The 23165-nt window shown below is 47.9% G+C and overlaps 1 protein-coding gene across 1 annotated transcript; it reads left to right on the top strand.

Annotated features, from left to right (window-relative positions):
- Positions 1-14613: 14613 nt before the first annotated feature.
- Positions 14614-22751, top strand: SNRNP48 (small nuclear ribonucleoprotein U11/U12 subunit 48). Its single transcript, XM_055798239.1, has 9 exons — positions 14614-14770; positions 14869-14982; positions 15150-15210; positions 15963-16037; positions 18719-18907; positions 19755-19876; positions 20324-20439; positions 21448-21612; positions 22459-22751. The coding sequence occupies exons 1-9, from the start codon at positions 14735-14737 to the stop codon at positions 22496-22498; spliced, it is 918 nt and encodes a 305-aa protein (XP_055654214.1). The 5' UTR covers positions 14614-14734; the 3' UTR covers positions 22499-22751.
- Positions 22752-23165: the final 414 nt, after the last annotated feature.

Here is a 23165-nt window from a genome sequence, read left to right as displayed (position 1 = left end):
TACAGTCCTGTGTAGTGCTCACCTATTGCACGGCAGGCTGCCACAGGCCTGTATCCAGTTTAAGGTCACTGTAATTGTCAGAACCTTTTCTCCAACAATTCCTAGCTCTTTGGTCCCTATTTGTACTCATGAAATTGCTTATTCCTGACCAAGGGTAGTGCTTTGCACTTGCCTTGACAAACTGGAGAAAGACTGCAAAAAAAATGAGGATGAAATTTTGTCAATTTTAAATTCAAATTCTGCATCTGGTTTATTTGGGGGAAGGAGGTAGAACAGTGATGTACTGAAAATGGTCACAGTAACCTCACATCCTTAGGAAAAAGGTAAAAAATGCAACAAAAAGAGAATGCAAGACTTGGAATGTTGCACTGACTGTCCTACAGTTGCAGTAGGAGGGAAAAGTAGTGACTACAAACTTCATTCAAAATCCAAAAGATTGTCCTTCGGCACAGTCAGTCACAGCAGAGTCCTGCTCCTGCCCCTGGCTGCCCACACAGCCTGAGGCTGTCCCAGGGATGTCAGAACATGCAGGGTTTGGTGGGCTGTGCCCAGGTGTGCTCCAGCACATGCTGTCAGCATGTGTCTTTTCCCATCAATTTAAAGTCACTGAAACTACAAAGCAAGGCCAGTCTGAAGCTAAGCATGCATTTGTTGCTTTTGCTGGACCAGAGCCTCAGTCTTTAGATGAGGTGTGAACACAGGAATACAAATAAGATTAACTGCAACTAGATTTTTCTACCTTCTAGTAAGAAGGGTAAACCAAGAATTTCTTGGTTTCACACCCGAATTGGGCTGACAGGACAAAGAAGTATGTTACAGAAGTTCACTACGGGTGCTTAAGCCAATAGCAATGCATACTTTTCATAAAGGCACTCATGGTAAATATGCATAATAAGGAGGTTGTACATTTTAGTCTTGCTTTCAGTAGAAACATTGTCTCCTTTACAGGCAGATTTGTATATTTGATGATTCCAGTATTTAGCAGCAGCTATTTTGGCCTGTTTGGAAGCCTCTAATAGCTTAGTCCGAGCTCACTTCGGAGCTTCCCCTAATGGTGGACCCCTCTGTTACCCACCTCACTTTTTTCCTTTCCTTGATTAGTTAGTTCATTTTAAATTAGGGCTGTTTGGTGAAAATCATACTGTAATCCACAATTTGGGATTTTTTTCCCCACCCCCAGTAATTAGATGGAAAACAACCCATGATGAAGAATGGTGTTGAATTTACCAGGCTTAGCGAGGAAAAAGGAGTGAGGGGGGATTTTCTCCAAAGCTGGAAGGTTTCTGCAGGTAAGCCTATAAAACCTGAAGAAGAGCATAATGATTACAAGCCTTTACTTTTATCCTAGGTGACCTCCAGTATGTTTTCAATTAGGACAACTGAAAATACCAAGACTCTTTGCTCATACTGTTGACCTTTTATGCATATATGCACATGCACTCATATATATACACACACTGACCTTTTAAATATATACATAAATAATATATCATTTATAAGTATACATTACCTAAATATGTAATATGTTTTAAAAGTCACTTCCTTGGGGATTTTCTCTTTAATTTAAAAACCTCTGGCTTCCATCTCACACAGGTTGTGAGTGAGGCTGGAGAAGCAGAAGGGAAACTAAGATATTAGAAAATTCCTAGGAGCCTCTCGAAAAATATTTCCAGACAGATGAAACGGCAGGCCTGTTTTATTTCTGGAAATTGTTGCAGAGGTTTTTTGTTGGTCGGGTGGGGGGGGGGAGGGGGTTGTGTTTCATAATTTCAGACTCTGAGCAAGAGCTAGAGAATATTGGACTGGGGAATTGCTACTGTGGAGAAGATTTTTTAGAAGCAAATGCTCAGAAACTGAAGAGCAATGCCAAGCTGAAGGAACCTTGACTCATTTCCGTTGTCATTTTGTCATAAGAGTCCTGCGAAATCCTCTGGGCTTTTCGCAATTCCCATCTCAAACTGAGGAGGAAAAAGAAAAGATCAAGGAATAGCTGACAAGTTCTAATATCCTCTGCATTGTCTGAAATAGTGTTGCAACAGGCCAAACCATTGACAAGCACAGGAGTGATCTTAATTTGAGATGTTAATTTTCAAAGCACAAAAAGTCCACTCGTTGGTTGTAGGAAATGGAGTTTTTGCAGAATTGCTCATGGCATGTTACTGCTGTGGGATTTGTTCTAGCACAGCCATTCTGCCTGTCCCGTGGAGCCTTCAGGCTGAGTTTGGCACAATCTCCTCCAGTTGAAGTAATCTTGTATCTCCATTTCATAGCCTCAGAGAGGAAAAATGCAAATGTCACCCTGGAAACATTTCTATTTTGGCTGGGAAGGGCACTGCATGGCTAAGGCTGGCTGGGGAGCCCCTCAACAGGGGGCTCAGGAGAGCTGCCATGGTGTCTCCTGCCCACCCTCTTACTGCCAGAGCGTCGGTACCTGCCTACAGCCCTGGCCTCTGGTCCTTGTCAGCTCCTGGAGCTGTGCAGGGCCAGCGGGAGAGTGAGGGGAGAGCACTGGGCTTCTGGTGGGACAGGGTCCCTTGTAGCATTGGGGAAGAAAAGACCCGAATAAACTGGGGAAAGGCAGGGTGAAGGATCTGTTCCAGGTTTATACCGAGAGGAATTTGAGGGCTACCCCTGGTGATGTAAAGACATCAGACCCCTCCAGAAGCTAAGGAAAGGGCTCATACAGCTGTTTCATTACTCAAATATCACTGCCTCCACATTGCTATGCCCTTCCCAGGCAGCGAGGTGCATGATGCCCTACCGCTATCGGCAGCCAGCAGGGGTGTGACAAAGAGCCAGGGTCACAAGCCAAAGCCATGGGCACTTTGTTTGAAGGGAGGCACGGCCGGGGTGCTGCCTGCAGCTGGGGTGCCGTGGCTTTCCCAGCCCCACCTGGGTGTTGGGCTGTGGCAAGGGAAGAGCTTCCAGAGCCTCTCCCATCCCAAAAGCTTCCTCTGCTCTCCTCTCCCTGCTTAGCGCAAAGTGCTTCTCCATGAAAGCCTCCCGAGGTGCCTGGCGAGTGCCACCACCCCAGCCCAGGGCAGCTCTGCCCCTTTCCAGGAGCAGTGTTAGTACCAGACACTTTTGAGCTTTGCAGCTGCCATGGGCAGCTGGAATTTCTAAGAAAGGATTGATTGGCATTTGAGTCTTACGCCAAGTACCACTTACTGGGTAAAACCGGTGGTGGCCTTTCTTGTTTATCAGTGTGACAGGGCCGTAAGCAGTGACAAGCCCTGGGTGCAACTTGAAGCGTGCTTCTGCACCGCAGGGTCATGCAGCAAAAAGCACACCAACCCAGTTAATCAGGCTTGCTTTCTATAAGTAAGAGGAGCCACAGCTAAGGCTTTTTTTTCGTAACTGTGTGTTTACAACTCACTGCACTGCTGGCCCTACAGACGCCAGGGTGAGGAGACAGGAGATAGCCAAGGAGCACTTTGCCTCCCACCCTGCAGCTACTGCCTGGGTGATCGCACCTGAGCAATCCCGTGGGGAACAAGGGGGAAGCCCAGGTGTCAGGGAACAGGATCCCGAATCTTCAGCTCTGGGGTTTGTCTGCAACCAAAACATAAAGCCTGGTTTGCAGGATCTTGCATTTTTCAGTGGTACACAGTAGCAGTTACTTTTTTCCAATACTGAGTGAGGAACTTTAAGAGCAGAGATGATACTATATTTTGCACAAGTATCTGGATTAAATCAGTGTTTCTACCTGACTCCTCTTCTGGTTTCTTATGTAGCCACCTACAGACTATGAAAGCGAAGACTGAGTTAAGGTATCCTGACTTCCCTGGTTGCATGTCCATTCCTGTAAGACATGTAAATTTTCCGCTTACTTTAGCAAGAAGGGAATCCCTGCCAGGTTTCGGGTGGGAGGTATGACTTGCAGAACAGCTCCAAATCCCCCCGAGACAGCCACAGAGACTTTCAGAGGGAGCCCTTCCAGCTGTGGGCTCTTGCTTATCCTGCTCATAATCACAGCCGTATCCATTAAGACTCTGCTGGCAGAGCCAGGAATAGACCAGAGTAATCCTGGTGCCCAGCAGCCTTACAGATAGTTTTGTAATTCACAGCCGCGTGCGTGACACCTTAATTCAGCTCGTTCTGCTGGGGCATTGCCGCTTACAATACGCATGGGTAGGATCTGCCACCCACCCACCAAGGCACTGCTGTTCATGCGTGCCGCGGATGCGAGAGGCTGCAGCACTGCACGCGGACCCTCAGCTCAAATCTGGCTTTTCCTGCATTTGAGTTTGCAGCTTAAATGATGCAGTTTCAAAGCAGATTTTTTAACACAGTATGTTAAACTGTGTCTGTATTAGGTGGACCCTGGATCTATTATTGACATGGGTTTACTTTGCTAACAGATTTTGCTGATGTGAATGGAGCTGTTGCCTTAAGATCTGTCCTATTAGTGTTTATATATTGCTTCTGCTGTGGTGGGCAAGAGACATCTGAGGTGTGACACCGCTGCAGTGCGTTTGACAGGCATGAAGAACAGCACTTGTGAAGCTCTGCCTGAGTGTCTGGAAAGTGGGATAAAGAGAGAAAATAACCTGATTCTTCACGTACGCTTGCAGGGAAGCATGTGCTAGGATGCTGTGTGTACGGGGATGGACAATGCGCCTGGTGAAGTGGGTGAGGGTAGATGCTTCTCCTTTTCACTACCATCAGGACACTGCTTGCTTTGCAAGGCCGTGCCTTGTTGTGAGAGACAAAGCGTGTGCTAGGGGACAAGCAGAAGGATGGTTCAGAACTGCAAAAACAGTTATGGCCTGAGCAAAGCAAGGTATTTTACTTGGCTGGGGAACATTTCTTGTTTGGTGGTAGTATTGCAACAACACAGTGGAGCAGTTCCTGCTTTTCTGTGAATGTTTGGAGTATCAGTGACCACAATCAGAAAGACCTGGGACCATGCAGCTTCTGATGTGAGGGGTGGGGATACTGAAGAGGTGAGAATGACTGCAAAACCTTGGGTCTAACTAGGAGGGAAATGGGGGAAAGTCTGCAAAGAAGTAACAGAGGATGCGGAGGAGGCTGCACTGGGGAACAGAGGGATGTGGAGACCACAGTGTGTGTGTGTGTGGGGAATGCAGTACTTTTACTGCAAACTCATAATGACTTATGTGTGTGCAGAGCCAAGAGAAACTGGCCAGGATGTCAAGTTTGACGCTGTAATTCAGGCACCATGAGAGCCTGAGGACTGCTTCTGACCACAAGCAAGCAGCACTTCTGTTTTGTGTCTCAGCCAAGAGGTCGAGCTTCTAAGGGTGATGCTGCTAAGATGCAGTTTTCATGCTGAACCTGGTGAAATCCCATCACTGATGAGCTCAGCAAATACAGTGATCTTGAATTATGAGTTCCTTGTGAAACCTAAAGCCACACTGTGTTTTTCCCTTTGGCCATTTTGGAGCAAGTTCTCCATTTCACTCTTGTGCTCGCTTTCTCTTTCTCTCTGCGCCCACACACTTGGGAAACCTGAGATGGTGTGACCATCTAAGCACACACCAATCTCTTCAAAGAGCTTCTATAATCCCCTGCGCTAATCCTCCTGCAAGAAGAAGGATGCCTGTAGGCAGCACTTGCAAATCCACACCCAGAATACTAAGCTTGTTATAAAACCTGGCCTGTCATTGTGTCTGCTGACTCTTCTTTCCAAAAAAAATGTTGCGGGTGAGTAAATTTCCCCTTCCTGTGGACTTCCTTTGAAATTACTTCAAGTTAAAGTAATATCGCTTGTTTCACACACCCTTATGAGAAGAAATGGCAACACCTAGGGACAGCTGTCATTATTCGCTGCACTAATAGTGCTGAACATGATAGGCCACATTTTCAAAGCGACCTCTAAAGCTGTACAATTCTGCAGATGCAGCAAAAGCAGGCGGCTTGATCCATATGTCCAGATATTGACCACTGGCCCCATGCAGGCAAGGATCCCCCATGTACTGGGGCATACACAGCGTCCCCAAGGGAGGAGCTGAGGTCCCCTGTACCAGTACAGAGTGGGGCACACTTAGGACATGCCCACATGGCAAATGCAAGGGGGACTTCAGCACCAGCTGAAACATGCAGTTGTTGCATGACTTCTGTGTTGCTCTGAAGCTTTTGAAGTGGTGTAAGGGTTGAAAGCGCTGTAAGGTCTGTGCTGTTTTAGCTCCCTGTTGCCTTGCCCTGTGTGGCACTTGATCTGCTGCACTGCGGAAGGGCTCCAGCTGGCTGTGGTGCAGTGGTGTAGGGCTGGGACTCAGCTGGCTCGTCTGGCCGCGTGAGGTACTTCAGAGGTTGCAGGTGGTACAACGGGAGGGATGATGTTCCACCCTGGAAGGCACTTCCATGTGTTCTGTTGACAAAGGGTTGGGTGAGCAGCAAGGGGACAGCCTGCTCCAGCTCATCTTTGGCAGGCGATCAGCTGGGCAGGTTCCCGATGCTCAGGAAACAGAATCCTATCAATGCACACCAGGCAGGGGCAACAGCGACCCAAAGACAAAGGCCTGGCAGAAGGCTGGGACAGCAACACATGGAGCAGCATTCATCTGCTGCTGTGGCCTTAGATGCATTCACACAGGGAGGGAAATGTAATCTGGGTCACACCTTTCAGCCACATGACAAATTAACAAATACTTAATTCATTAGCTCTTGCTCTGGGGTGGGGACCTGTTGCTGTGGGAAATGAAGCAGAGGCAGTAAAGCACGTATTTTTTGAGACAGCCACGCGTTATTGGCACCTCTGCTGTCTTCTGCCCACAGGACACTCAGACCCTGCTCTCAGACCTTCCCAGAGAAGCAGCACTGGTACGTAACCGCTTCTGATGGACACATCCAGCACCCCCATCTGAAATCCTGGTTTATGGTACCAACACAGGAGGTGCCACTCCAGCCTCCCTCACACCTCTCCCAAACCCGCTACACCTGCCCTCCTGCCGATGCCATGGGGGCTGCAGCCTGAGGCTATGGGCAATCCGGAGTACCCGTGGGTATTGCCAGAAGGCGTGCGTGTTTGTACTGGATTACACCTGATGTCAGGCTGCCTCTTTGCCAGCCGGTTGACCTTGGAAGCCTGGTCAGCAGAACGCAGCAGCTTGCAGCGTGATGCGGGGCTCCGTGCAGCGTGGGCTCTCTTGCTCAGCCCGTACCCTTTAGCAGGGAGCTACCTCAAGGCAAGACAATACCACTTAGCAGTTAAGGCAACACATAAGCTCCTGGCTGGGACACGTTACACAGCCTCATGTCAAGCACAGAGTGGTAAAAACTTCCCAGGAAGACTAACTGTCGTGGTACAACACAGAAACAGCAAGCAGATGAGTAAAATCTCGTAACTGCAAGCAGCCATCAACTGGACGTCGATAGCATGCTTTTAAAAGAAAAGCGCAGGCTGCTCTGTGCTTCCTGGCAAAGAGCACAAGCAGCCTCGTGTGTGTGGGAAGGGTCTCCACGCTGCAGCGCACAGGGCACTGGCACCGCCAAGCACGAGCAGGGGCTGCGTCACCAACCAGAAGTTGCCACTTCCCACGGTTATGGAGTCTTGGCCGCAATTTGGTTTAATTGGTTTCCATCTCAATAGCATTTGTGACCAAAAAAGTGTGGAAGAGGCTCTTGTTCTTCATAAACGTTAAATAAATGAATGGGCTGAAAGCAGATGCCAGACTGCCTGCCGAGCCATTAACAGCCCGGGAGGAAAAGGCAGGTGAGGGACCTCGGCTGCAGGCTCAGAAAAGCTCAGAGCAAAGGGCGGGCAGAGGGAGCAGGCAAAGGATCAAGGACTGCAATGCAGCACCTGCACTGTGATATTCTACAACTTGAAGGTGCTAGGGCTTAAACAGAAAAATCCATGCAAGCTCAAAGACACACATAATATAACTTCAGTGTGCAAGTGGACATTGGATTTACTTCTGGCTGTTTAATGGTGAATTCCCAGCTTTGTCAAGTGAGAATCCTTTCCATCAATATTCTTACAGAGGTAAGTATTGTCACTATGTTTAAGCACAGATGGTTATGTAGCTTCCATGCGAATCTGGCACTGGGGGCAACACAAAGCTTTAAATTGCTTTATCTTTAATGATAAGGATGATAATGACCTGATAAACTGATCTAAATCTGATGAATCCATGAGATATCACGTGGAGATACAGAAAGAGGAATCGATAAAGCACTAACAGATGCTAGAGTTGCCATCTGTAAATCAATTTAGAATTGTGCAGTTTACTGCAGTTTGTAAAATACACCTTAGGCTGTAATTGTGAACTGGACTAAGCCACAAAAGAAGCAGCATCAAGATCCAGGAGCCAAGGACTTGCAGCAGACTCTGGGCATGAAGGACCAGATCAGCTACACTTCCCCAGCAGAGGAACCAGTGAGGTCTGAGCCTTCTCTGACTTCTCTGCTTGCCATCAGCACCTGTACTGCTCCACACCGGCGCTTTGGGATGAGCTGAAAGGGCAACAAATCCAGAACTCAGAGAGCAAATGATAAAACTAAACTCTGCTCAGGGGTCTGGTGAAGGGAATTTTGAAAAATCTGCCTGTGCCAAGAAGAATTGATTCATGTGCGCTAGAGAAATTCACCTCACGTCCCTGTAGATAACGAAGCTGATTCAGCTGAATCCGTGATAAGATTTTGAGTCTGGTGTCTTAGCTGACGTCTAAGAGAGCAGGGAGTAATAGCAGAAATGACAAAAAATTGAAATTCAAGTGTCTGTGTGCTTCATCGTTACAAAATTTCTCTTCAGTTCAGTAGCTTTTGCTGAGTGACACCCATGCTATCAGCCTGGATACCACATCTCCTTCCCTGGAGGAAACGGGTTTGACACGTGGCGTTTAGGGCCAAGGGAGAAGAGGCAGCACTGCTGCAAAGGCAAACTAGCAAAGCTGCTCTGAGTACCATCGATCTTACCGGCGGGGTGCTGGGACCCCCTGCCTCCCTGCTCAACGTCCCCTGTTCCTGCAGTCCTACGGGTGAACGCTAACGAAGCAGCTGCTGTTTAAGCTCCCCTAGGGACGAGGCAGTCTCTGCACCACATATGCCCCAGAGGAGTATTCCCCTGCTGCAGGGCAGATTGTGGTCGGCCAGGTGCTGGCTGCTTACTCCATACCCTTTGCTAGGCTAGATGCAGAGAACTTGATCATAGCTTTGCCAGATATGTTGGGGTGGAGCCCAGCAAAAATCTATCATCACAGTTGCAGGTTGACAGCTGTCTTTTCTGCCTTCCAGGTCTGCATGGGATGTCTGGGGCCATAAGCCGGGCTGCTTCCATTTCAGCTTTTGAGTAGTCCCAAGAAGTTTCTTTTCATCCTTCAGTTTTCTTGCTCCTGCTCTCTGGCCCCTTCCCCATCCAATAATGTGCATGCCAGATGTGGAACGGCCTGAGAAAGCTGTTATAAAGCTTATTTTATTTATCTTTACCAGAAGCATGTTTTAAAAAATTTAGTAATTTGAGCTTTCACTTTTTTTTTCATCATTCCCAGGAGGAACTGTGAACACAATACAACTCTAAGTAATGCTTTGTATCTAAGGAATAGAAGAAACGTTAAATATGAAAACTCTTCCATGTTACAGAAAAAATCATCTTATTCAAACAGTCAATATACTTTTAAATAAGTGGCTGCAGAAAGCCTGCAAGGTTTTGTTATCAGTGAAGGAAAAAACAAATACAAGCTGTGGGTGAGGGATGCTCTTCCCTGTGTGGGGAAGGGCTTTGTTGCTCAGGATGAGCCTCCCACTGCTGGTGGATACCTTTCAGAAAGGTTCGGACTGTAAGAGCAGTGTGATTTCAGCACAGTTTCAGCCTGGCACTCTATGGAGGTACCAAGGGGCTTTGTTGGGCTGGCATCACTGAACCTGTGTTAAGATTCCTGCCTTAGGGTATGGTCCCAAGCTACATGGTCCCCCGTGTGCCAACAGCTGGATTATCTAGCAGTATAAATTCCATCTGGAGGAGGATACAGGGTGGTATGTTTAAGTTCTCCAGGAGTGCTGTACGGTCTTTATGTTGGCGTAATATATATGCTATTTCCCTGTCGTACCTTCTGCTCATCCCGCAGTTTAGGACTGTTCTGCTGCACTGTGAGGATGTTTGGGGCTGGCTCCAACAGAGACTCTCTGGAGATCAATATTGCACAGAAAAAGCCTCTAGAAAAATGCTGCGCTACTGGCATGCTCAGCATTGCAGCTCCGCAAAGGGTCCGGGCCATACTCCTGTACCCCCATTCTGGGAAGCTACAACCAGGTGGCAGTCCTGCCTGGGGAGGTGCAGCTGTGGAGTTCCTTCTCCTTCTTGGAAGGGACCACAGAGACTGAGAAGTGTTAAACTTTGAGGTATGTTATTAACTGCATTGTTTGATGACAAAGTCACAACGCTGTTAGGCTGCAGCCAGCACGGTGCCAGGGTGCAGAAGAGGGTATGCCACAGACTGGAGACAACCAGCTGGGAAAAATGATGTAGCTGAACGTCAGTGGCAATCCCACTCCTTATTTGATGGGAAATCAAGTAAGTGGGCTATTGCCTGGAAGGAAAAGCAGTGCTGTGAACTTTTGTAAGCTGGCAGTCTTTGTCTCCCATCAGTCAGCTTGCTCCTGGAAAGTTTGCAGCCAGAATATGTAGCAGGAAAGTGGCTCATGGAAGGATCTTACCCCTGTTTCACAGTATCTTAGAAACAGTAAGAGGATCAAGAATAGTTCATCCTTTATTGGATGCAGCGGGGAACACTGCCACAAAGGATGAGGAAAAGGCTGAGGTACTCAATGTTTTCTTTGCTTCAGTCTTTAATAGCAAGACCAGCTTCCTCCTGGGTACTCAGCCCCCTGAGCTGGAAGACAGGGATGAGGAGGAGCAGAATGAAGTCCCCACAGTCCAGGAGGAAATCAGGTCAGTGACCTGCTGTTCCACTTAGACATGAACAAATCCACAGGGCCGGATGGGATCCACCCAAGGGTACTGAGGGAGCTGGCCAAAGAGCTTGCCAAGCCACTCTCCATCATTTATCAGCAGTCCTGGCAAACTGCAGAGGTCCCAGAAGACTGGAGGTTAGCCACTGTGACGCCCATCTACAAGAAGGGCTGCAAGGAGGATCCAGGGTACTACAAGCCTGCCAGCACCATGGTACTGGGGAAGGTTATGGAGCAGATCAACCTGAGCACCATCATGCAGCACATGCAGGACAGCTGGGGGATCAAGCCCAGCCAGCATGGGTTTATGAAAGGCAGGTCCTGCTTGACAAACCTGACCTCCTTCTGTGACAAGATGACCCACCTAGTGGATGAGGGAAAGGCTGTGGATGTTGTCTACCTGGACCTTAGTAAAGCCTTTGACACCATCTCCCACAGCATTCTTCTGGAGAAACTGGTTGCTCATGGCTTGGACAGGTGTATTCATCACTGGGTAAGAAGCTGGTTGGACAGCCAAGCCCAAGGAGTGGTGGTGAATGGAGATACATGCAGCTGGTCACAAGTGGTGTTCCCCAGGGCTCAGAACTGGGGCTCACTGTGTTTAATACCTTTATCAATGATCTGGATGAGGGGATGGAGTGCACCCTCAGTAAGTCTCCAGGTGACACCGAGTTGGTGGGGAGCGTTGATCTGCTTGAGGGCAGGAGGCTCTGCAGAGGGATCTGGACAGGCTGGACCGATGTGCCGAGGCCAGTTGTATGAGGTTCAACAAGGAGAAGTGCCGGGTCCTGCCCTTGGGTCACAACGACCCCAGGCAATGCTACAGGCCTGGGGAAGAGCAGCTGGAAAGCTGCCTGGAGGCAAAGGCCCTGGGGGTGCTGGCTGACAGCTGGCTGAACGTGAGCCAGCAGTGTGCCCAGGTGGCCAAGAAGGCCAACAGCACCCTGGCTGGTATCAGCAACAGTGTGGCCAGCAGGACAAGGGAAGTGACTGTCCCCCTGTACTGGGCACTGGTGAGGCGGCACCTCGAATACTGGCTTCAGTTTTGGGCCCCTCCCTTCAAAAGGGATGTAGAGGTGCTGGAGCGTGTCCAGGGAAGGGCTGGTGAAGGGTCTGGAGAAGAAGTCTTAGTAAGGGCGGCTGAGGGAACTGGGGCTGTTTAGTCTGGAGGAGGCTCAGGGGGGACCTTACTGCTCTCTACAGCTCCATGACAGGAGGCTGTGGGCAGGTGGGGGTCAGTCTCTTCTCCCAGATAATAAGTAACAGGACAAGAGTAAACAGCCTCAAGTTTCACCAGGGGAGGTTTGGATTGGGTATTAGGAAAAATTTCTTCACCAAAAGGGTGGTCAAGCGTTGGAGCAGGCTGCCCAGGGAGGTGGTTGAGTGACCATCCCTGGAGGTATTTAAAATTTAAACACATAGGTGTGGCATTTAGGGACGTGGTTTAGTGATGGACTTGGCAGTCCTGGGTTAACAGTTGGACCTGATGATGTCAAAGGTCTTTTGTAACCTGAGTGATTCTACGATTCTGTGATCTTCCTGTACTGTCCTTGATTTTCTTGTGAACCTATTTCAGAAGCTTAATCTTTGCTGCTGTTTCAGGCCTTGCTGTGGTCTCTGCTAATGCATCTGTGAGACTGTTTTCAAGACCCTGAAGAGGGTTTCTGCTCCTCCCTGCAGCCCAAGTACTGTAGGTATCTCTCTGGTTCAGAGAGTCACCTAGACACTATCTGCTGAGCACTCGGTCTCCACGTGGCAGCCTTATTTTGATTAGTCGAGGCACATCTCTGCTGCCTGTTGTGGGTGAGCTGTAGCGTTACCCGGATGATGGGAGGACAGACTTCCTAGCATGAGCTGCCTCCTAACTGATGTGCTGTAAAACAGGATGGAGGCTTCTCCCAGAGCTCTAGAAAGAAAAACATTCATCCCGGTGGTGTTTTTTTTCTCAGACATTTCCCCAAATCCATCAAGGGGGGGGGGGGGGAGGGGAAGGGAAGAAACAGTATTTTTTTATTGTTTCATGATCCTGGGAATTGTTTCTTAGACGGAAAAGAAAACCCTAGGATAATTTTGATTACTTCAAAATGTTTAGTAAAGCAAAACATCTGTTCTGATCATGATTCTTAACTAACAATTTAATTTATAAATAAACAAAATCAAATTTGTTGTTTAATCTTAAAAAAAACCAAACCTGCTCAGACACTTTGTCAAATGACTTTTATAACATTGATAAAATGGTATTTTCCAGTGGAGATGGTTGGAACAATTTTGCTTAGTTCTTATTACTCTTTCAATAAAACATGCCAACGTTAGCAAGCATACTCTAGTACAGCATAGATGAAATTGCAAAGGGAGCTGGGAAGTCTTCACTGTAAGTATTCTGTGCCGTGTGAAGTCAAAGATCCTCAGGCAAACATAGCTAGAGACAGCAAATCTCTCAAAGGGCTAAAATCCCAGCTGAGTCTCAAATTCACTGTGCAGGAGAAAGAGCTGTAATCTGCTAACGAAAGCAGATGTACAGGAGTCATTCAGGCACCTACATCTGTCATGCTGCCTCCCCCTACCATCCTGCCTTGTTAAACCCACTCTTCCTTCTAGTCATATGTGCTTTTCTCATAGATGGCAAAAATAGGCAAGCGTGAATGTCAGTCATGTGAAAATTATTCCTTAGGACAGTTGTTCTTTCCTCATCCTATGTTACAGCCTTATTGAGTCCTTACGCTGCCACAGCCTCTAGGGCTCCCTGGGGCGTGCCACAGCCACGCAGCTCCCCCCGACACCCACCCCTGTGCTGCGCGTACATGGCAGCGGTGCTGGGGGACCCTGGCCCTGCATGGCATGGTGTGCTCCGTGCCGATCCCCTCATGCAGCACGAGGCAGGAGGGGCTGCCACCTTGCACCATGCCTCGTGTGGCAAGCGGGAAGTGGGCATCGAGGGCTCGAGGCTGATGTTCCCCCTGCCTGTCGCTCACAGGCATGTGCCGTCGGGGGCTGGCTCCCGCTGCTGCGCTCGGGGAAGGGTCCAGCCCTTGCTGAAGCTGCCAAGGAGCTCAGGCCTGGGCCTGGCGAAGGGAAGCAGGCTGCACTCAGCCTCTGCTTTGCTCCTTCATGGCAAAAAGACCAAAATGGGGCAGGGGGGTCACGGTGCCCTCCCGGGAACCCCGCTGCTGCCGGAGCCCTCATCCCCAGAGAGCGGGCAGGGCCCGGGGCCTGGCCCCACCGGCCGCCGCACAGGCTCCCGCCCAGGCCCGGCAGCGGCACGTCCCTCAGGCCGCCGGCCCCGGCCCCGGCCCCCGCGCTGCGAGCGCCTCCGCCCGCTCCCGGCCACCCGCGCGGCTGGTGCCCGCCGGGCCTTGGGCCCAGGTGCGGCCGCCCCGCAGAGACAGGGCACCTCTCCGCAACACGGCTCCGGGCACCCGGGCGTGGTGCTCCCCCCCTGGCCCTGCGGGATCCCCCGCCGCTGCGGCCGCCTCCCGGCACCCGGAGAGTGCGGCGGGACACGCGGCCTCCCCGCGCCACCGTTGGCCGCTCCCGCCGGTAGGCGGCGCTCTCCCCGCCTCGCCGCACCGCGGGCCCCGGCGGCAGAGGCGGAGGCAGGGGCAGGAGCGGGCGGGCAGCGCGCCCAGTGCCTACTGCGCCCCGGGTCTCCCGCCGGGGCTGCTGCCGCCCACTCCCCGCGCTAGGACGGAGGGGGGCTGCTGCCGCAGCGCCTCCTCCCCCCGCCCCGAACCGGCCGCCGAGCCCGGTGGCGCCGCGGGCCCGCCATGCTCTGCAGCAGCAGCGCCCTCGGTCAACATGGCGCCGGCTCCGCCCCCCGCCCCGGTCACGGGGCTGCGGCGCCCGCGCCTGCCGCGCTGCCATGGCGGCTCCCTGCGCGGTGTGGCTCGGGGACGCGGTAAAGTGGCGGCGGGGGCTGCGCCGGGGGAGCGGGGCGGCGGCTGGGCCCGGGGGTGAGGGGCTGGCGGGGCGCGCTGACCCGTGTCCCGCCGGCAGGTGGAGCGGGTGCTGTGCCCCTACGACAGCCATCACCGCGTCCCCCGGGCGTCGCTGGAGAGGCACGCCGCGTCCTGCCGGCTGCGCAAGATGGGCTACTCCGCCGAGGAGGAGGTGGGCGGCCGGGCCGGTTACCGGGGCGGGGGCACGGGGCTGGCGTTGCTGCCCGGGGGGTGTCGCCAGCCCGGCGGAGGGGGGGGGTCTCGCTGGCCGGGCCGAGCGCGGAGCCGGTGTCGCTGGGGGCGGCCCCGGGGCCCTGGCTGAGCCGCTTGGTCCCGCAGGCGGAGATGTACGACTCCAGCTTCTTCTACGAAAACCTGAAGGTTCCCACCGTCGCCATGGGTGAGTGGAGGGTTTGCCTGACGGGGCCGTTCCGCCCCCGGGGGGCGGCTGGGGCTGAGGGGGCACCCGGGGGGTGGGGAACAGAGGAGGGGACTGAGGGGACACCCCAGGGGCTACAGAGGATGAGGGGCTGAGGGGAGACCTGGTGGGGCAAGGCCCGGGTCCTGGCGGTAGCACACCCCACTGCCTTGTCAGTGCAAATTCTCCAAGCCCTCCCAAAAAACCGTGAGTGCTACCACCTGTGGGTTTATTTTTTCACCATTGTACTTTACCTTAATTTACCCTTGTTACATTTCCGTGGCTGTGTAATTCTGCTCTGTAGGGCACTTCACTGTTTTCATCTTCAAATTCAAGGAGGATTCCACTCCCCGCCCCCCACCCCTCCTTATATTCTTTTCCATGTTATTCCTATGTTTTCCTTACATGAAGTGCAGAAAGTGTATTGACATGCATGCTTAGAAGGTGGAAGAACTGAGCCTGGAATTTGGGAATATAACAATGGTACAGAAGAGAGTTGCATTATTTCTTTTTCCATATCCCTGTAACCCAGAAATCCTTTTTTTTTTCTTCTCCCTTCTGTTCAAATATGGAATAGATTAAAATTATATTTTTAGTTCAGACTTTACGTTATGCATGAATAGAACTATAGTGTTCTGTAACATACTGTGTCTCAGAGGTGGGGCAATAAAGACTAGGCCTAGCAACTACTTGATGTAAAATTTGTATGATATTTATGTCTTCTGTGTCTGCAGATAAAGATTTACAGTTTCACATTGTTAAGCAGGCTAGAGCTCAAAGTGCAAAAGACGGTACAGGCTACAGTGAAGGTAAGTAGCAAGCAGGTACTGAGATGACTTCATCAGCTCTCATGCGGTGAGCTGCTCTTGTCTCCCACCTTGCAGCTTCCTTCATTCCACTTGTGAACTGCTGTGAGGATTTTTATTTCTTTATTTTTAATATTCCTTCCCTTGTATGTTTTGGAGCATAACGACTTTCTCTGCTTGGGGTGACTAGATAAGAGAATTTGAGTCTGTTGTGCTCACACCTGTGGTTCTCTTCAGACTGGAAAATCAACACTGCAAAATTCAGGAGTTTCTTAAAGCGCTAATCCTTCACGTCCCATCCCACCACAGCACTAGTCCTTCACATCCCATCCCACCACCTACACTTCACTTTCTGCCTGCATTTTCTGCTATTACCCTTCTCTTTGTGGCCCAAACTCTTCTAATGCTGCCTCCAGCCTTGCTCTTCATTTAATGGTTCCTTATGTAATATTTTGTTTAAGGATTAATTGCTAGGCGGGAGCTGTATGTGCTTGTCCACCACTCCTCAGATCTAAAACCAAACAACACACTTGTTACTATGTTGTATTGTTTCAAGACTATCCTAAGGAGTTGTATAAGAAATATGCTGACAGATCTGAAAATATGACATTGCCCTCTGCCACTGCTCTCAGCTCATTAGTTCCATTGTTTCAGTGGGTTTTGTGACAAGTGCGAGGACCACGACTGAGCTGTTACTCTTTGAGAGTTCATACCAAGACAAAGTAGAAAAGTAGGGCTACCTATAGAAACCACTGTAGAGCTGCAGTGTATGGTTTGGAAATTATTTCAGCACCTGAAAGATACAGCATTTACTGTCTGTCATCCTTTAGTTTGGTAAACAGAATGATTCAGAAGGAAAAGTAAATTTGTTCTACTTTCCTGACAGTCCAATATAGCAGTGCGTGCTCAGGCATAGTTTTTTGTGTTGTCTTTGTTTCTCTGGCACACCAAGAAGAGCCTTAACAGACAGCTGCTTGGGAAGGAGCTTTCATGTGGTGGGCACTGTCTTTGGAGCGCGTCGGATGCGTTTCCTCTGGAGGGAAGTGGTAACTCATTCATTTGACGTCCAAGTAGGGAAGAAACAGATAAACCCTTTATCAAGTGGTGCATCGCAGAGATCGGTCAGTGAGCCACTAGGTGCCGGCGTTCACCTCTTCGGTTTTGACTGCAAGCTTGCATTTCTCTGAAGTTAAACTAAAACTGCATAGGGGTGGTTTTCATTGTGGCATCTTGGCCTGTTGTAAGATTTACTGACTTGGAATTCTTTAATTTAAAGTCTTTGGCAATAGAAACAAATGGAAAGCATTTCTCATGGTAAATTTTCTTTTGACTAACTGTATCAAAGGAAGTAATTTTCCTTCTTTGGTTTTTGTAAAAATTCTAACCATATTTAGAATATTAGAATAGCTATATGTTAGGACAGGAAAGCTGGTTTTAATTGCAAATTGTGAAATTTATGTAAAATCACAAACATATAACTATTAGGGCACTTTTATGGGCTTCTGTGACCATGTAAGAACAGTGCGTTTTCAAAATAAAATTCTACTATTCATGTGCTAGTTCAGATTAGAAAAGTTCTGGTTTAGGCTCCAAGTACAGTAATGAGGAAACTGTATTTTAGATTTGTTGTTGTAGAGTCATTGTGGCTCCTCTTCCTCTTTGGTGTCTTTAGTGAAAGATTGCCCAGCTTCCATTAAGTGCTGAATAATGTAGAGAAGCAGTAGCTTTGCTGTTGTGAAGGGTCCTGCACACACCCTGTCTTATGTGTTGGCTCTTCTGGAGATGTATGTCCGTGTGGGATTGTGCCATGCAGGGAAGGGTTGCGTTGAGGGGAGCAGGATTATGGAGGTCAGGTCAATGGTTGCTGGGAATTTGAATGTTATTGAGTAAAATACTTTTTGCAGGCAAGATCCTAGAATCCTGTGTGCTGTATCTTTAGGGAAGTCACTTGGCTGCTGTTGCAATGCATTGAGAATAGATTGTCTGGAGGATATGTCTTTTAACTGGGGAATGGGAAGAGTGAGTATTGGGCTGATCATTCAGGGAAAGAAGAGTGTGCAGTCAGTGTGTTTGTCTTTATAACTTCAGTCACCTGAACTAATCTGGACCATTTTCAAAGTGCCTTTGTAGCCCTTCTAGCTATAAATGCCTGCAGCAGTCTATAATAAAAGCTCTGTAGAGAAAGTGACTGTGAGTGAGACTGATTTGCACAGCACCCATTACTTAGTCTCCGGGAAGCTTTCATTCTTGTTATCTGCAAAATACCTGTTGTTCTGCCAGTACTTTACGGAAAAATTTAGGAGTGAGACAAATCTGCAAGTCAGAACTGCAGCCTCCTCTCTCTTGCTTTAGCATGTTAGCCAAGAGCTGAAACTGATGGGACAACACAGAGTGTCCTTGTGATCTAACGTGGTACAGTCCATTCAAAGCATACAAAACCCCGTAACCAGCAGTGTAAGCAGTCAAGAGAGGTTAAACAGCCTGCATGGGGCTAGGGAGGGTTTCTTTTTCTTGGAGCAGTTTTTATCCTTTCAAATTAAGATGGATGAAACTTCTTACATATATGTAGGGGAAGAATGAAAACAGCATGGGTGGCTACTGCATTGTTTGTTTGCTGAGCTTCATGGGGTTTTCCTGTGTAATTATGCTGTTTTACTAATAGCAGCTGTCTGTTCAACCTCCAGGATCTTACTCATCACTGCCTGTAGAAGTTCCTCAAAATCACAAACGTTTCACCTGTGACCTGACCCAAGCTGATCGCCTTGCTCTTTATGATTATGTTGTTGAGGAAACAAAGAAACAGAGATCTAGATCCCAAATAATGGAAAATGACAGTGATCTCTTTGTGGATTTAGCAGCAAAAATCACCCAAGGTTTGAAGAATGATCTATTGTTGAATTTATGGCTTCGAACTTCATGTAGTTTGATGAGTCTTGTTGAAAGCCAAACTGAATTGCTTGTGCTATTTCTGTTGTGAAAAGCATACTGTTCTTAAAAGCCACAATGAAGACGTGGCATCAGAAAACACTAGTTCGGTATCCTTTATGTTGTTTTCCTTCCGAGAAAGCCTTGGTGCTCTGCTCTTGGCTCATGTATTGTGTGTATCTTAGCGGAAGGATTTTTTGTCTTTGCTGCAAGAGACGATGAGATTAAAGATCTCTAAAAAGTAAAAACTGAACAGGAAAGGTTGGCAGGTGTCTGATGGAGCTCTTGAGCAATATACCAATGGGTGGATTGGACTGAGGTCTCTTAACCCTGTTGAGTCATGCCCGTTTGTAACTATACTAAGTGCAACATAACCATCTGTGTTACCCTCTGAGCCCTGCTGTGCCTAGGAGGTAGGGCAGTGTTTGTCATCTACACAGGTAAATGTTTTACGGAACCTGGCTTTCTCAGTCCTTGTGTCTTACTGTAATACTTGGTTTGAAAACATGGCCCATATTTTGTAGGTGTTTGACCAAATTGCAAGCCTGTATATTGATTTGGATCGCTGTCAGGAGACTGAGATTACATTACACAAGACTAAAAAGCCACCAAACAAGTGTTGTTAACAGCTAGCAAGAAGGTTGGAGAGGAAGCTTGCACCAGTTAACTAAAAACTGGAGAAACTTCAGAAAGAACACAATATATCCTATGTTTCGGACTTTTATTACTAAGGCACCAGATGTGCATAGCTGCGGGTGCTAATGTCCATTTGTTTTACTTCCAATTTTTTGCTAGATGATAGTCAGAAAGGTCCAAAGTCCCATCTTGAAATTCTGGCTGAAATGCGAGACTACAAGAGGCGGCGTCAGTCATATAGAGCCAAGAATGTTCACATAACAAAGAAGTCTTACACTGAGGTGAGATCTGAAGAGAGATTTTTGCACAAAAGTGCTTATTGTATATCAGCATAAACAGTGATAAACCCTTTCAAAAATGATGTCTCTCTTTTTCCACTTTCTGCACCCTGCCTTTATTAGAGTTGCAAACTGTGGAAGAACCTGATTTTGGTTTTTGGTTTATTGCGGCAAGTTACAAACAACAGGAGCATTTCTGACTTAAATTTTGAAGCTGAAAATGCCAGAAAGTTATAGTTGGCTGTCTGATGTGAAATGGTTCTATTTAAATTTATGCTGAAATACCTGTTTCTGCAAATAAGACTTTCCATTCAAACATCCTGGTGTATAGGGTTTGGGGGCATCTTTATTTTTTGGAGATGTTTACCTTCTGCTGCCTAGTTGCTAGTTTAGGCGACTACCACGACATGCTGCTTTTCTTGTTCTTTTTTAATATATCTTAATCTCCAGGTGATTCGGGATGTGATTGGTGTGCATATGGAAGAACTCAGCAATCACTGGCAGGAGGAGAACAGGTTGGATAACGCAGAGATATGTGAAGGAGGGAAGTCAAAATCTTCAGGAAGGTATGCCACAGTTGACGTGCCAACCTTGGCTGAGACATATGCACAATTTATTTCATAGTAATTCTATTAAGCTCTTGCTTGAGAAGCTCTGCCTGCATGAAGGATGGGGGAAATTGAGTTTTTAGCTTTCTTTCAGGGGTAAGGAGGTAGGTCGCAAGGGATCCAGTTGAACAGGTGGTTTCTGGTGGAGCTGGGGAATGAATAGTGCTTCCTCTGTGTCTAAATACATATGTATGTGATAGCTGGGAAACAAAAGGACACTGGAAGATACAAGTATGCAGCTTCTTCCCCTTCCCTACCACATGACAGGAAATGCTATGGTAGATATAATATAAAAATACCTCAGATAAAAGGTTTTTGTAACTTACTAAATACGGGGACCCTTTACGGTTCATATCACTGATTGCTGCTGTGCTAACCAGCAGTGTGTTTTATGTATACTTATTTCTTCCCATGTCAAGCAACACTGCACACTCTTCCAGCCATTAGCTGCTGAAATAAAAATGGTCATGAACTAGTGATAGGGTATTTGCGCTTCTTCAGGAGAGCTTTGAGGTGAAAATGTTGAAACAAATTAAAAGGTGACACTTCGGGTGTTTTGTTTTCAGCATTAAAATGAAGGTGAATGAAAACGCTGTACAGGAGATCAGGCTGGCTGGGTTTTCCAGCTGTAAGTAGCAGCTGAAGGCAGGTGGTTGAAGAGTTAGGGATTTAAAGCAAAACAGTGAACCCCTTCTGCTGCTCCCTGTTTCATGAGCAGAGGTGGTAAAACAGAGGGGCAGTGTTTGTAAGAAATAACTACTAAATAGTGTGCTGAGATGTGCAGACATGTAAGAGCATGGTCTTTGGGCCTCTTTTGGCAGGTATTGTATTTCTTGGGGAGATAGAAACAATAAAAGTTACGTCCTCTTGTCTGACACCGTTAGTAGGTCATTATATTACAAAACTGGTACGAGAACAATAGTGACTGAAGCTATTTTTATTGAATAAAATAATTATTTTTTTCAGAAAGGAAGACAGGCGATCAGCCTCAGTGGACTCACGGCAGTCTGGAGGAAGCTCTAAGGATATGGAATGCACCAGGCATAGGAGAGAGAGCAGCAGGAGTCCAAATAAACGGAAAAGGAGTCGTGAAAGAGGCAAAGACAGAGATACTCGGAGAAAAAGAGAGAGGTGAGCATAAATAGTGACAGCTGACTCCTGCCTCTGAATCAGGCAGCTGTAGCCATCGTCCATGAGAATTTAGTGCAGAGTATTAGAATATCTAGTCCACTTAAAAAGCTAGGCTAATCTCATATATAGTACATATAGGTGTAAACCTACTAATACTACAGAGAACATGCTGAGAATCACAAACTGTGATCCAGACTTCACTCGCATCTGAAAGGTGAGACTTTCAGCCGCAGGCTACAGGATTAGCTTGTACTTCTTCATCAGCATGTGCATAGGGGAACCTATTTCCCATTTAACTGAGTGTGCTTGTCATGTCTAATGCTGATTTCTGCTCTAGAAAACAGGATCGTTTGTTTCACTAAAATGTATATACATACAATCACTTGACTAGCTTTTCTATGGTAGATGCTTCAAAGCAATGCTGTTGCTCTTCACAAGTTCTGGACATATTTCTAGGCAAAAGAAGACAAATCTAGGCCATCAAACAAAGGCACATTTGCATCTGCAGCACCATAGGTGAAACCTGTGTTTGAGCAAAGGTTTAGGCTGCTGTGCAGCAGAAATGCTGTAGGTAACTCATGGATGGGAATGATCACTAGTCTCAAATCTGGCTTCATTACACAGTGATGCTGTTCATCCTAAACTGATTGCTGCTATGGTGCTGCGTGGGAAGGCCTCAATTAAAACAGCATAGGAAGCAAACTGTCTTAAAGTAGTTTACTTTCTTTCCTTAGAAGAGGACATGATTACAAGAGCTTTCTCTGCCCCCCCCCCCCCCCCCCATCCCCTTCAGATTTTGTCAGTCTGAACCTAACAGCCCACACAATGTTTGTGATTTTGTTTCAGGGATGAAGACAAATATCACAACTATAAAAGAAGAAAGTAGAAACAAGAACCTAATTATTTTGTTTGTCAGCCATTCAAAAAACGGCTTGTACAGGAGCTATCGTTACTGCCATTGTGCCAGGGACAGTAATGCTGTGTACGTTAATACTGGTGTTGCATCACAGCTGTGCTTGGAGACAAAAACAGAAGAAGTGTGAAGGTTGTCAAGATGGAAGCAGCATGTATATCAGAAAATGTGTAAATCTGTAACACTACTGCTTCTGTTAATAAATCATATTCTCTCAGCTATTGGAGTTTAGTGTGAGAAGGCTGTACTAACTTGCCTTCCTGGCCCATAGCAGATACAGAACAGAGCTAATCCCTGGAGTCTAGGATCAGTTACAAATGGAAAAGGCACGAAGAGAGCTCCCCTCCTACCTCTGACACTGTCACCTCTAGGAACAGTGTTCCAGAAAGACGGCAGTTACTGCCTAGTTACAGCATGTACCAGAAGGAAGAGGGAAGATCGCAGAGTTCTCTAACAGGCTAAAATGTCCTCAGCTGCAGCTAGTGGTAAAAGGACAGTAACGGGAAAGCTACTGTTCCTAAGCTCATGCTCAAAGAAATTTATGATCAGTGTCATCTGGCAAATATGATGAGAATACAGCTCTCCATAGAAACTAATGGGGAGACACCAAAGAAACTTGTAATATTGCTGATTGCCGAAC

The sequence above is a fragment of the Falco peregrinus genome, chromosome 3 (assembly GCF_023634155.1).
Source record: "Falco peregrinus isolate bFalPer1 chromosome 3, bFalPer1.pri, whole genome shotgun sequence".
NCBI classification, from domain to species: Eukaryota; Metazoa; Chordata; class Aves; order Falconiformes; family Falconidae; genus Falco; species Falco peregrinus.
The sequence above is the reverse complement of the archived record's forward strand: the minus strand, read 5'-3'. Positions and strand labels throughout refer to the sequence as shown.